Consider the following 15,079-nt stretch of genomic DNA (forward strand, 5'->3'; position numbering starts at 1 on the left):
CGTGGTGGTGACCATAAAGCTATCATTGATTGTTGTGAAAATTCATTAATATCCCTTTACCCGGTCTGGCCTACATGTGACTCCAGATCCACGGCAGTGTGGTTGACACTTAACTGCCCCCTGAAATGGCCTAACAAGCCACTCAGTCCAAGGCAATTAGGGATGGGCAACAAATGCTGACCTTGTCAACAACGCCCAAACCCCATGAAAAAATAAAGAAAAATATTGCTAATTCCCCAAGTCCCTGTATGAAAAGGTTTCTCCCTCACTTTGTCCGAACTCTCTTATATTTAACCTTAAAAGTATTCTGAAGGCGACTGAATGAAAGCGATGTGTAATAAATATATTTTATAAATGGATTTCAAAAATATGGCAGCCACACAGTTAACAAACGGACTCACGAACAAAGTGCACCTCTTGCGTTCAATAATTTTGACAAATTGAAGCTATTAACACAGCAAGAACAATGTTACCCAGTTCAGCCTAGAAGAGCATTGGGCTCTCTCAACATTTGGATCTTGCTGTGCTGGCTTAATACTTTGCCTTACCTTGTTGTTCATGGTCCTTTCAGTGGAGGTGGGGGTGGGGTTGGGGGGGTGGGGGGGTGTGGGGTGATTGCTAGCGTGCTGCATCTAACCAAGGACTGCTTGGCCTGTTGGAAAAGTTTGCTGAGACAGTTAGTGAATACACATGAACAGGCATTTGAGGCTCGAGCTTGCACTTTGTAGATGTGACCCCTTGTTTTTGATCCCTTATTAGAAATGTGGAAGAGTGCAGCAGAGCCTGCGCAGGCTGTTTCAAAGAGCTATCCAGTTAGCCCCCTCCCTGGCTCTTCCCCCAAGCTCTCTCCTTCAAGTATTTATCCAATACCCTTTTGGAAGCTCCTATTGAATTGGCTTCCACCGCCCTATCAGGCAGCCTTGCATTCCAAATCGGAGTCAGTCGTGTGGATTGGATTTATTGTAGACACCTTGCTGATTGTCAGGGTCCGACCCTAACCACTGGTTCTTCCTTTCCTCTGTTGCGAACAGGTGATGTCCTGGTCATGGACGACTATGGCTACATGTACTTTCGAGACCGCACAGGGGACACTTTCCGTTGGAAAGGCGAGAACGTGTCAACCACGGAAGTCGAGGGAACTCTCAGTCGGATTCTTGGCATGGCCGACGTTGTTGTGTATGGGGTTGAGGTGCCAGGTAAGCGTTTAGTTTACACCTGTGTGCTTGTGTCACCCAAGCTGGGTTTCCGTGGCCCTAATTCAGCCTCAGCGTGTTACCGGCAGCTGAACGCTGACCCTCCACACACACACACACACACACACACCCCCCCGCACCACCACCAACCCTAACACCACCACACAGCCAATGACATTTGATCGCCACCTGTTGGTCACTGGTGGGAGGTGTGTGGATCAATGATCAATGTCAGGTGAGGGCCCTGTGGTAATGCCTACCATAGTGGAATAGCACATTAATATATGGACATAAGAAATAGGAGCAGGAGTAGGCCATTTGCCTCCTCAAGCTTGCGCCGCCATGGGTGATCCGATTGTGGCTTTAACTCCACTTCCCTGCCTGTCTTCCCCATGACCCATGACTCCCTTGCCAATCAAGATTCTGCCTAGCTCAGCCTTGTATATATTCAATGACCCAGCCTCCACTGCTCCCTGTGGAAGAGAATTCCAAACACTGACAACCCTCTGAGAAGAAATTCATCCTCGTTTCCATCTTAAATGGGAGACCTCTTATTTTTCAACTGTACCCTCAGCTCTAGATTCTCCCATGAGAGGAAACATCCTCTCGGTGTCTACCCTGTCATGCCCCCTCAGAATTGTACATGTTTCAATAAGATTCAATAAGATCACCTCTCATTTTTTTAAACTCCAATGAGCATAGGCCCGATCTGCTCAATCTTTCCTCATAGGGCAAACCCCCTTCATCCCAGGAATCAGCCGAGTGAACCTTCACTGAACCTCTTTCAAAGCAGTTATCTCCCTCCTTAAATAAGGTGACCAAAACAGTACACAGCACTCTGGGTGCAGCCTAACCAATGCCCTGACCGGTTGTAGCAAGACTTCTCAGCTTTTATACTCCATCCTTCCTGTAATAAATGTCAACAAAGGTTAATATATGACACAGCTTGCAGATCACCTGCTTTGGGGAGGAGGTGAAGGGCAGTCAGAGCCTGTACACCATCATCACAAAAGGTTAATATGCAGGTACAGCAGGTAATTAGGAAAGCTAATAGAATGTTATCATTTATTGTGAGGGAATCGATTACAAAAGTAGGGAGGTTATGCTTCAGTTGTACAGGGCATTGGTGAGACCACTTCTGGAGTATTGTGTACAGTACTGGTCTCCTTATTTAAAGAAAGATGTACAATGTGTTAGAAGCAGTTGAGAGAAGGTTCACTAGACTAAAACCAGGAATGGGATTGTTGTCTTATGAGGAAAAGCTGGACAGGCTAAGTTTGTATCCACTGGAGTTTAGAAGAGTAAGAAGTGACTTGATTGAAACCTTTAAGATCCTGAGGGGTCTTGACAGGGTGGATGTGGAGAGGCTGTTTCCTCTTGTGGGAGAATCTAGAACTAGGGGTCACTGTTTAAAAATAAGGGGTCGCCCATTTAGGACTGAGATGAGGAGAAGCTTTTTCTCTCAGAAGGTTGTGAGCCTTTGGAACTCTTCCTCAAAAGGCGGAGGACGCAGTCTTTGAATATTTTTAAGGCAGAGCTAGCTAGATTCTTGATGATCAATGGGGGTGAAAGGTTATAGGGGGTAGGCAGGAAGATGGGATTAAGGTTACATTCAGACCAGCCATGATCTTATTGAATGGTGGAGCAGGCTTGAGGGGCCGAATGGCTTACTCCTTCTTCTAATTCATATGTTCGTATCAGTTACAGCCTCCAGGAGAGATGGGGAGAAAATTGGGCAGAGGATTAATATGGAGGCCCCCTCTTCATTGGAAACATAGGAACAGGAGGAAGCCATTTAGTCCCTCGCACTTATTCCGACATTCAATGAGAACATGACCTGACTCCAGCTATTTCACCATATTCCTTAAGAACTTCAGTTATCAAAAATCTATCAATCGCAGTTTTACAATTTACAATTGATCTATCATCAATTGCCATTTGCTGAAGAGAGTTTCAAACTTCCACCACCCTTTGTATGAAGAAATGTTTCCTAATTTCATCCCCGAAAGGTCTGTCACGGACTTTTAGACTATGACCTCCTAGTTCAAGACACCGACCCCCCCCACCCCACCGCCCAGCAACCAGTGGAAATAGGGTTGAAAGAGAGAAACTATCCGTACCCTTTTATACCTTGAAAACTTTGAGCATATTTACCCTTCTAAATTCCAAAGAAAATAGCCCTAGTTTGTGTAATTTCTCCATGTAATTTAACCCTTGGAGTCCAGGTAACATTCTTGTAAATCCACACTGCATTCCTCCAGGGAAAATATATCCTTCCTCAGGTGTAGTGCCCAGAATTGTGCACAGTACACCAGGTACATTCTACCCAGGGCTTTGTCTGACTGAAGCAGGACTTCTACTCCCTAATATTCTTTTAGATTCACTGGAGGAACTCGGTGTGAAAGGAGTTGATGCTGATTACTTAGCCCTTTTAAGGCACATGCTGCACTTCTGACTGGGCTGGTTTGAGCTAGGGGCACAGCCAGAAGGCCTCAGGCTCCAGTTACCTGACCCCACTATAGGGGCGGTACCGCAACAAAATTGGTCTCCGTGCATCTTGATGAGAAAGGAGACAATTTGGGTGGAGCTCTTGCTCCTGAGCCCTACTCAGAGACCCTCAGTGGGAAGTATGCTTGTGTGGGTGGTGGTGGGAGAGTGGGGCGAAGGGGAGGTTAAAGGATTTCTTCTTTCTCCTTCCTATACAGAATCGTAACCTAGAAAATTGGGTGTGTTTTCACTGGACTTTAAAAGGTATTTAAAATTAAGAAGGGATAGGGCTGAGTATATCTACAAAGAGACGGTTGCTTTAACCCAACCTGCCCAGCGGAAACAGAGCAGGTTGAGTCAGGCACCCATTTGACACTCTCAGTCACCAAAGCCCCTCGTTTCGCATTCCATTGACTTTAAAGCGGCGTAAAATGAGACGGGGGTAAAACAGAACACCAGCCCTGAATAGGATTAAGTTATATTTACCTCCAGACCGAAAGGAGACAAAGGCCAGGACTTTCTGTTGATGGGATGGGCACGCGCCCAACCCAAATTCACGTGAAATCGCACGGGCATGTGTCCCAATGTCACTACACACGAGAGCAATATTGAGGTCAGCGGGCACGCACGGGAATCGGCGCCAACTATTAAAGGGCCCATCGAGGCCGTGCGATTCGGGCAGACGGTTTTTAACAAAACCTCATCCGAGGACGGGATGAAATGCTCGGGATGAAATGTAATTAACAAAAAAAGGATACCTGGGGCTGATGTTTGCTGAGTTCCACCGTCAGGTGCTCGAACGTGCTGCACAGGCACGGTTTGCTGCATTTACTTCTTGACATTGAACCTGTCCAGGTCTGCAGCTCCGCGAGGCAGCTCCGCAGCGCAGCTGTCTGCCTTCAGGGGGCTGGCTAGAATCGCCCACCCGCACCCTCACTTCTGTTGGCGCCCGGCCTCATCCCCCCCCCCCCCCTCTCCTCGGCAGCGCTGAGGCTTTCTCAGTGCGGGTTTCACGCTCTCCGGCTGTTAACTGCGGAGTTGTGTTTGGGGGCTGATCGTGACAACTCGTCACTCACGCCAAGTGTGAAGTTCAGGCCATGGATATCAGGTTAAATGTCAGAGGTTTAGGACGGGGACCTTTATTTAGAGGCAGAGTGAAGCTGTGGAAGGCATTGCCAGAGTTAGTGATGGAAGCAGAGAGCATGTCAATCATTAAGAAGAGATTAGATACGTGTTCAAGGAAAGAGGGATAAGAAACAGCCAAATGGGGTTAGAACAACTGCTTGTGTGGAGAATAAGCACATGTCCCATTTGTGTGTAATTTCTACATAACTGTGTGTGGGTAAAGAGGGTATAATGATTTTCCTGTAAATGCAAGAGGTGGAAGTCCTTTTGAGGACAGACTGAGCCCATTAAACTACTCTATCAATCCTCCATCTTTAATAACCCCCTGTCAATCCTCCGTCTTTAATAACCCACCCGTCAATCCTCCATCTTTAATAACCCACCTTGTCAATCCTCCATCTTTAATAACCCACCCTGTCAATCCTCCATCTTTAATAACCCCCTGTCAATCCTCCGTCTTTAATAACCCACCCTGTCAATCCTCCATCTTTAATAACCCACCTTGTCAATCCTCCATCTTTAATAACCCACCCTGTCAACCTCCATCTTTAATAACCCACCTTGTCAATCTTCCAGGTCTTTAATAACCCACCCTGTCAATCCTCCATTTTTAATAACCCACCCTGTCAATCCCCCATCTTTAATAACCCACCCGTCAATCCTCCATCTTTAATAACCCACCTTATCAATCCTCCATCTTTAACAACCCACCCTGTCAATCCTCCATCTTTAATAACCCACCCATCATCCTCCATCTTTAATAAGCCCCCTGTCAATCCTCCATCTTTAATAACCCACCTTGTCAATCCTCCATGTCTTTAATAACCCACCCTATCAATCCCCCATCTTTAACCCACCCTGTCAATCCCCCATCTTTAATAACCCACCTTTCAATCCACCATCTTTAATAACCAACCCTGTCAATCCTCCATCTTTAATAACCCACCCTGTCAATCCTCCGTCTTTAATAACCCATCTTTCAATCCACCATCTTTAATAACCAACCCCGTCAATCCACCATCTTTAATAACCAACCCCGTCAATCCTCCATCTTTAATAACCCACCCTGTCTATCCTCTGTCTTTAATAACCCACCTGTCAATCCACCATCTTTAATAACCCACCCCATCAATCCCCCATCTTTAATAACCCCGCTGTCAATCCCCCATCTTAATAACCCCCCTGTCAATCCTCCATCTTTGATAACCCCCCCGTCAATCATCCATCTTTAATAACCCACCCCACCAATCCCCCATCTTTAATAACTCAGCCTGTCAATCCTCCATCTTTAATAACCCACCCCGTCAATCCTCCGTCTTTAATATCCCCACCTGTCAATCCTCCAGGTCTTTAATAACCAACCCGTCAATCCTCCGTCTTTAATAACTCATCTTGTCAATCCCCCATCTTTAATAACCCACCTTTTCAATCCTCCATCTTTAATAACCTACCCTGTCAATCCTCCAACTTTAATATCCCCCTGTCAATCCCCCATCTTTAATAAACCACCTGTCAATCCTCCATCTTTAATAACCCACCCCATCAATCTTCCATCTTTTATAATCCCCTGTCAATCCTCCATCTTTAATAACCCCCTGTCAATCCCCCATCTTTAATAACCCATCTTGTCAATCCTCCATCTTTAATAACCCCCCTGTCATTCCCCCATCTTTAATAAACCACCTGTCAATCCTCCATCTTTAATAACCCCACCCTGTCAATCCTCTGTCTTTAATAACCCCCCTGTCAATCCCCCATCTTTAATAAACCACCTGTCAATCCTCCATCTTTAATAACCCACCCCGTCAATCTTCCATCTTTTATAATCCCCTGTCAATCCTCCGTCTTTATTAACTCACCCTGTCAATCCTCCATCTTTAATAACCCCCCTGTCAATCCTCCATCTTTAATAACCCACCTGTCAATCCTCCATCTTTATTAACCCACCCTGTCAATCCTCCATCTTTAATAACCCCCCTGTCAATCCTCCGTCTTTATTAACTCACCCTGTCAATCCCCCATCTTTAATAACCCACCCTGTCAATCCTCCATCTTTAATAACCCACCCTGTCAATCCTCCATCTTTAATAACCCACCTTGTCAATCCTCCATGTCTTTAATAACCCACCTTGTCAATCCTCCATCTTTAATAACCCACCCTGTCAATCCCCCATCTTTAATAACCCACCCTGTCAATCCTCCATCTTTAATAACCCACCCTGTCAATCGCCCATCTTTAATAACCCACCCGTCAATCCTCCATCTTTAATAAGCCCCCCGTCAATCCTCCATCTTTAATAACCCACCCTGTCAATCCTCCATCTTTAATAACCCACCCGTCAATCCTCCATCTTTAATAACCCACCCCGTCAATCCTCCGTCTTTAATATCCCCACCTGTAAATCCTCCAGGTCTTTAATAACCAACCCCGTCAATCCTCCATCTTTAATAACTCACCTTGTCAATCCCCCATCTTTAATAACCCACCTTGTCAGTCCTCCATCTTTAATAACCTACCCTGTCAATCCTCCATCTTTAATAACCCCTTGTCAATCCCCCAGCTTTAATAAACCACCTGTCAATCTTCCATCTTTAATAACCCCCCGGTCAATCCCCCACCTTTAATAACCCACCCTGTCAATCCTCTGTCTTTAATAACCCACCCCGTCAATCCTCCATTTTTAATAACTCACCCTGTCAATCCCCCATCTTTAATAACCCCCTGTCAATCCCCCATCTTTAATAACCCATCTTGTCAATCCTCCATCTTTAATAACCCCACCCTGTCAATCCTCCATCTTTAATAACCCCCCTGTCATTCCCCCATCTTTAATAAACCACCTGTCAATCCTCCATCTTTAATAACCCACCCCATCAATCTTCCATCTTTTATAATCCCCTGTCAATCCTCCATCTTTAATAACCCACCCTGTCAATCCTCTGTCTTTAATAACCCACCCCGTCAATCTTCCATCTTTTATAATCCCCTGTCAATCCTCCATCTTTAATAACCCCCTGTCAATCCCCCATCTTTAATAACCCATCTTGTCAATCCTCCATCTTTAATAACCCCACCCTGTCAATCCTCCATCTTTAATAACCCACCCGTCAATCCTCCACCTTTAATAACACCCCCATCAATCCTCCATCTTTAATAAGCCCCCGTCAATCCTCTGTCTTTAATAACCCCCTGTCAATCCTCCATCTTTAATAACCCCCCTGTCAATCCTCCATCTTTAATAACTCACCTGTCAATCCTCCATCTTTAATAACCCACCCTGTCAATCCTCCATCTTTAATAACCCCCCTGTCAATCCTCCGTCTTTATTAACTCTACCTGTCAATCCCCCATCTTTAATAACCCCCCTGTCAATCCTCCATCTTTAATAACCCACCCTGTCAATCCTCCATCTTTAATAACCCACCTTGTCAATCCTCCATGTCTTTAATAACCCACCTTGTCAATCCCCCATCTTTAATAACCCACCCTGTCAATCCTCCATCTTTAATAACCCACCCTGTCAATCGCCCATCTTTAATAACCCACCCGTCAATCCTCCATCTTTAATAAGCCCCCCGTCAATCCTCCATCTTTAATAACCCACCTTGTCAATCCTCCATCTTTAATAACCCACCCTGTCAATCCTCCATCTTTAATAACCCATCTTTCAATCCACCATCTTTAATAACCCACCCTGTCAATCCTCCATCTTTAATAACCCACCCCGTCAATCCTCCGTCTTTAATATCCCCACCTGTCAATCCTCCAGGTCTTTAATAACCAACCCGTCAATCCTCCATCTTTAATAACCCACCTTGTCAATCCTCCATCTTTAATAACCCACCCTGTCAATCCTCCATCTTTAATAATCCACCCGTCAATCCTCCATCTTTAATAAGACCCCTGTCAATCCTCCGTCTTTAATAACCCACCTTGTCAATCCTCCATCTTTAATAACCCACCCTGTCAATCCTCCATCTTTAATAACCCATCTTTCAATCCACCATCTTTAATAACCCACCCTGTCAATCCTCCATCTTTAATAACCCACCCCGTCAATCCTCCGTCTTTAATATCCCCACCTGTCAATCCTCCAGGTCTTTAATAACCAACCCCGTCAATCCTCCATTTTTAATAACCCACCTTGTCAATCCTCCATCTTTAATAACCTACCCTGTCAATCCTCCATCTTTAATAACCCCTTGTCAATCCCCCAGCTTTAATAAACCACCTGTCAATCTTCCATCTTTAATAACCCCCCGGTCAATCCCCCATCTTTAATAACCCACCCTGTCAATCCTCTGTCTTTAATAACCCACCCCGTCAATCCTCCATTTTTAATAACTTCCCTGTCATTACCCCATCTTTAATAAACCACCTGTCAATCCTCCATCTTTAATAACCCACCCTGTCAATCCTCTGTCTTTAATAACCCCCTGTCAATCCCCCATCTTTAATAAACCACCTGTCAATCCTCCATCTTTAATAACCCACCCCATCAATCTTCCATCTTTTATAATCCCCTGTCAATCCTCCATCTTTAATAACCCACCCTGTCAATCCTCCATCTTTAATAACCCCCCTGTCAATCCCCCATCTTTAATAAACCACCTGTCAATCCTCCATCTTTAATAACCCACCCCATCAATCTTCCATCTTTTATAATCCCCTGTCAATCCTCCATCTTTAATAACCCCCTGTCAATCCTCTGTCGTTAATAACCCACCCCGTCAATCTTCCATCTTTTATAATCCCCTGTCAATCCTCCATCTTTAATAACCCACCCATCAATCCTCCATCTTTAATAAGCCCCCTGTCAATCGTCTGTCTTTAATAACACCCCTGTCAATCCTCTGTCTTTATTAACTCACCCTGTCAATCCTCCATCTTTAATAACCCACCCTATCAATCCTCCATCTTTAATAACCCACCCGTCAATCCTCCGTCTTTAATAACCCACCCTGTCAATCCTCCATCTTTAATAACCTCCTGTCAATCCTCCGTCTTTAATAACCCACCCGTCAATCCTCCGTCTTTAATAACCCACCCTGTCAATCCTCTGTCTTTAATAACCCACCTTTCAATCCACCATCTTTAATAACCCACCCCGTCAATCCTCCATCTTTAATAACTCATCCGTCAATCCTCCATATTTAATAACCCTGCCCGTCAATACCCCATCTTTAATAACTCGCCCCCTCCGTCAATCCCCGATCTTTAATAACACCCCCATCAATCCCCCATCTTTAATAACCCACCTGTCAATCCTCCATCTTTAATAACCCACCCTGTCAATCCTCCGTCTTTAATAACCCACCCGTCAATCCTCCGTCTTTAATAACCCACCTTGTCAATCCTCCCAGTCTTTAATAACCCCCCTGTCAATCCTCCATCTTTAATAACCCACCCGTCAGTCCTCCATCTTTAATAACCAACCCCGTCTATCCTCCATCTTTAATAACCCGTCAATCCCCGATCTTTAATAACCCCCCTGTCAATCCTCCGTCTTTAATAACCCACCCCGTCAATCCCCCATCTTTAATAACCCCCCTGTCAATCATCCGTCTTTAATAACCCCCCTGTCAATCCTCTGTCTTTAATAACCCCCCTGTCAATCCCCCATCTTTAATAACCCCCCTGTCAATCCTCCGTCTTTAATAACCCACCCCGTCAATCCCCCATCTTTAATAACCCCCCTGTCAATCATCCATCTTTAATAACCCCCCTGTCAATCCTCTGTCTTTAATAACCCCCCTGTCAATCCCCCATCTTTAATAACCCCCCTGTCAATCCTCCGTCTTCAATAACTCCCCTGTCAATCCTCCGTCTTTAACAAGCAACCATTTTAATCGGCCATTTTTAATAACCCACCCTGTCAATATTTGCTCCCTGGATAGCTCGCTCCTGTGTACAACAGGAAGGTGGAACATATTTTGAGCAGAAATGATTGTGTACATTATGAAAATAAACTTGCGCAAGTTTCTCATTCCCTGTCCAACACCTTACATGCTGTTGTCACAATTTTTGTTCACACTTTTCAATTGACAGTTGTTGAATTTTGCTATCACTCATCTCATTGTAGTTGTGGACCCTGACCAGCAGATGGTGGTGTGCTGCGAGTTTTTGAAGTCTTGGAATTAATATAACTTCCACTCAGAAGCGTTCATGGTCTTATTTCCTACTTATCCTTTCTTGCAAAGTGAGCGTCGCTTGCTAGGCCAGCATTTATTACTCATGCCGAATCACCCTTGAAAAGGTGGTGAAGAGCTGTCTTCTTGAACCGCTGCAGTCCCTGTGGTGTAGGTACTCCCACAGTGCTGTTAGGGAGGGAGTTCCAGGGTTTTGACCCAGCGACAGTGAAGGAACGGCGATATATTTCCAAGTCAGGATGGTGGGTGGCTTGGAGCGGAACTTGCAGTTGGTGGTGTTTCCATGATTTTCTGAACGTCTGCAATTGAAGGAGTAACACAGATCCTGTGATTGGTCAGTTTTGATCATTTACTCGCACTGAAACTTTGAGTAGGTCTCTCAGTGATGCTGTATTTGATATTCTCTGTTTTCCACCCACCCACTTTAGGAGCAGAAGGTAAAACTGGAATGGCCGCCATAGCAGACCCCAACAATCAGATAGACTTGGAGACCTTCTACACAGACCTCGAGGTAGCTCTGCCTCAGTATGCACGGCCTGTGTTCCTGCGGATACTACCAGCAGTGAGCAAGACAGGTACCAGGCTCTCCAAATTTATGGAAATGTTTGGGAAGGATGCTGCTCCCAGAGATACTGTCATACTCAATCTTGTTGCATTCATCTAGTCTTGAAAGGGGCTGCCAACAATGTGGTCATTCCCTAATACCCTGTTTAGGTGGTGATGGTTGAGGGATAAATGGCAGCCAGGACATTGTGGGGAGCTCCCTTCTCTTCTTTGAATAGTGCCATGTCTATCAGAAAGGGAAAATGTGACCTCAGTTTAGCTTCCCATCCGCAAATGTGTGTTCGGTGCTTCCTCAGTACTGCCCCTCCAACTCTGCACTACTCCCTCAGTACTGCCCCTCCAACTCTGCAGTGCTCCCTCAGTACTGCCCCTCCAACTCTGCACTACTCCCTCAGTACTGCCCCTCCAACTCTGCACTACTCCCTCAGTACTGCCCCTCCAACTCTGCACTACTCCCTCAGTACTGCCCCTCCAACTCTGCAGTGCTCCCTCAGTACTGCCCCTCCAACTCTGCACTACTCCCTCAGTACTGCCCCTCCAACTCTCCACTACTCCCTCAGTACTGCCCCTCCAACTCTGCACTACTCCCTCAGTACTGCCCCTCCAACTCTGCACTACTCCCTCAGTACTGCCCCTCCAACTCTGCACTACTCCCTCAGTACTGCCCCTCCAACTCTGCAGTGCTCCCTCAGTACTGCCCCTCCAACTCTGCACTACTCCCTCAGTACTGCCCCTCCAACTCTACTCTGCAGTGCTCCCTCAGTACTGCCCCTCCAACTCTCCACTACTCCCTCAGTACTGCCCCTCCAGCTCTGCACTACTCCCTCAGTACTGCCCCTCCAACTCTCCACTACTCCCTCAGTACTGCCCCTCCAACTCTGCACTACTCCCTCAGTACTGCCCCTCCAACTCTGCACTACTCCCTCAGTACTGCCCCTCCAACTCTGCACTACTCCCTCAGTACTGCCCCTCCAACTCTCCACTACTCTCTCAGTACTGCCCCTCCAACTCTGCACTACTCCCTCAGTACTGGCCTTCCAACTCTGCACTACTCCCTCAGTACTGCCCCTCCAACTCTGCACTACTCCCTCAGTACTGCCCCTCCAACTCTGCACTACTCCCTCAGTACTGCCCCTCCAACTCTGCACTACTCCCTCAGTACTGCCCCTCCAACTCTGCAGTGCTCCCTCAGTACTGCCCCTCCAACTCTGCACTACTCCCTCAGTACTGCCCCTCCAACTCTGCAGTGCTCCCTCAGTACTGCCCCTCCAACTCTCCACTACTCCCTCAGTACTGCCCCTCCAGCTCTGCACTACTCCCTCAGTACTGCCCCTCCAACTCTGCACTACTCCCTCAGTACTGCCCCTCCAACTCTGCACTACTCCCTCAGTACTGCCCCTCCAACTCTCCACTACTCCCTCAGTACTGCCCCTCCAACTCTCCACTACTCCCTCAGTACTGCCCCTCCAACTCTGCACTACTCCCTCAGTACTGCCCCTCCAACTCTGCACTACTCCCTCAGTACTGCCCCTCCAACTCTGCACTACTCCCTCAGTACTGCCCCTCCAACTCTCCACTACTCTCTCAGTACTGCCCCTCCAACTCTGCACTACTCCCTCAGTACTGGCCTTCCAACTCTGCACTACTCTCTCAGTACTGCCCCTCCAACTCTGCACTACTCCCTCAGTACTGCCCCTCCAACTCTGCACTACTCCCTCAGTACTGCCTCTCCAACTCTGCAGTGCTCCCTCAGTACTGCCCCTCCAACTCTGCAGTGCTCCCTCAGTATTGTCCCTCCAACTCTGCACTACTCCCTCAGTACTGCCCCTCCAACTCTGCACTGCTCCCTCAGTACTGCCCCTCCAACTCTGCACCACTCCCTCAGTACTGCCCTCCAACTCTGCAGCACTCCCTCAGTACTGCCCCTCCAACTCTGCACCACTCCCTCAGTACTGCCCCTCCAACTCTGCAGCACTCCTTCAGTACTGCCCCTCCAACTCTGCAGCACTCCTTCAGTACTGCCCCTCCAACTCTGCAGCACTCTTTCAGTACTGCCTCTCGGACAGTGCGGTGCTCCTTCATTAGTGCTGCGCTCCCTCAGTGCTGCCAGTCGGACAGTGTGGCACTCCCTCCGTATTTCCCCTTGGACAGTGCGGTGCTCCCTCCGTATTTCCCCTTGGACAGCGCGGCGCTCCCTCAGTATTCCCCTCGGACAGCGCGGCACTCCTTCAGTACTGTTTCTCGGACAGTGCGGTGGCTCCTTCACTAGTGCTGCGCTCCCTCAGTGCTGCCAGTTGGACAGTGTGGCGCTCCCTCCGTATTTTCCCTCGGACAGCGCGGCACTCCTTCAGTAGTGCGGCGCTCCCTCAGTGCCCCTCAGAGTGTCAAGCCTCAATCAAGTCTGTGGAGTAGGTCTTGCATCCACAATCTCCTGACTCTGAGACCCCAGTGCTACTGAGCCACTGCTAACGTTAAGTAATTGCTTTCCCCACTCTGACATTTCATTTTTCCTTCATGTTCCCAGGAACATTCAAATTCCAAAAAACAGACATGAGAAAGGAAGGATTTGACCCCAGAGTCATTAAGGACAGACTTTATCTCCTGGATCAGAAACAACAGAAGTATGTCCCTTTGGACGAAGAACTCTTCAAAAGCATCCAATCAGGGAAACAGAAGCTGTGATTAAAAATGGATATATCTATAAATATATGTTTACCTCACCCTTACTGCTTTCAGTAGCCATAAAAAGCAAAAGGGATAATTAATTCAGTTCTGTTACTTGACCAGATTTGCATGGACAGAAACTTTACAGAGATTTCCATTATTTTTCTTTATCTAAGTTTATTACAGATTTGCTAGTAATTTATGAAGAGCGGTTATCACAATTTTGCACAAGAGAATTACAGTTAATTTTTATTGTCTGTATTGTTTGATTTGGTGATCTTCAATTGGGATGAAGCGTTTTATTTATCTGTTTCTTCTTCAGAGCTCTGTATAGCATCCTCAAGTGTTTGAAAATGTAATTAAACAGGATCCGAAAGGGGAGATGCACTGTCACGATTTGATCTCCCTCTGAAATATCACTCAGTCTTTGTCCTTTACCACTTTAAACTTATTGATCCTGGGTGCAGGGAAGGATGTGTCCAAACTTAGACTCCATACCTAAGGAAGGATATATTTTGCCTTGTGCAGCAAAGATTCACTGGGTAGCTTCCTGGGATGAGAGAGCTGTCCTCCGCGCAGAGATCAAGTAGAGTTTTGTTTATTTGTTCGTGGGATGTGGGCATCTTTGGCTAGGCCAGCAATTTTATTGCCCATCGCCTGCTTGAACTGCTGCAGTCCATGTGGTGTTGGTACACCCACAGTGCTGTTACGGAGGGAGTTCCAGGATTTTGACCCAGTGACAGTGAAGGAACGGCGATATATTTCCAAGTCAGGATGATGAGTGACTTGGAGCGTTACTTGCAGGTGGTGGTGTTCCCATCTATCTGCTGCCCTTGTCCTTCTAGGTGGAAGAGGTCATGGGTTTGGAAGGTGCTGTCGAAGGAGCCTTGGTGAGT

At 46.7% G+C, this 15,079-nt stretch overlaps 1 protein-coding gene across 2 annotated transcripts in view; it reads left to right on the plus strand.

The window, feature by feature from the left end:
- slc27a4 (solute carrier family 27 member 4) overlaps positions 1–14,576 on the plus strand; it is a 66,980-nt gene extending 52,404 nt beyond the window's left edge. For both annotated transcript variants that reach the window (XM_041194567.1, XM_041194566.1), the window contains exons 10-12: positions 1,032–1,196; positions 11,384–11,530; positions 14,044–14,576. In XM_041194567.1, coding sequence (XP_041050501.1) covers positions 1,032–1,196; positions 11,384–11,530; positions 14,044–14,201 — 470 coding nt within the window. In that variant the 3' untranslated portion in view covers positions 14,202–14,576. The remainder of the gene's footprint in view (positions 1–1,031; positions 1,197–11,383; positions 11,531–14,043) is intronic.
- The last annotated feature ends 503 nt before the right edge of the window (positions 14,577–15,079 follow it).

Source organism: Carcharodon carcharias, chromosome 8 (genome assembly GCF_017639515.1).
Source record: "Carcharodon carcharias isolate sCarCar2 chromosome 8, sCarCar2.pri, whole genome shotgun sequence".
Lineage (NCBI taxonomy): Eukaryota > Metazoa > Chordata > Chondrichthyes > Lamniformes > Lamnidae > Carcharodon > Carcharodon carcharias.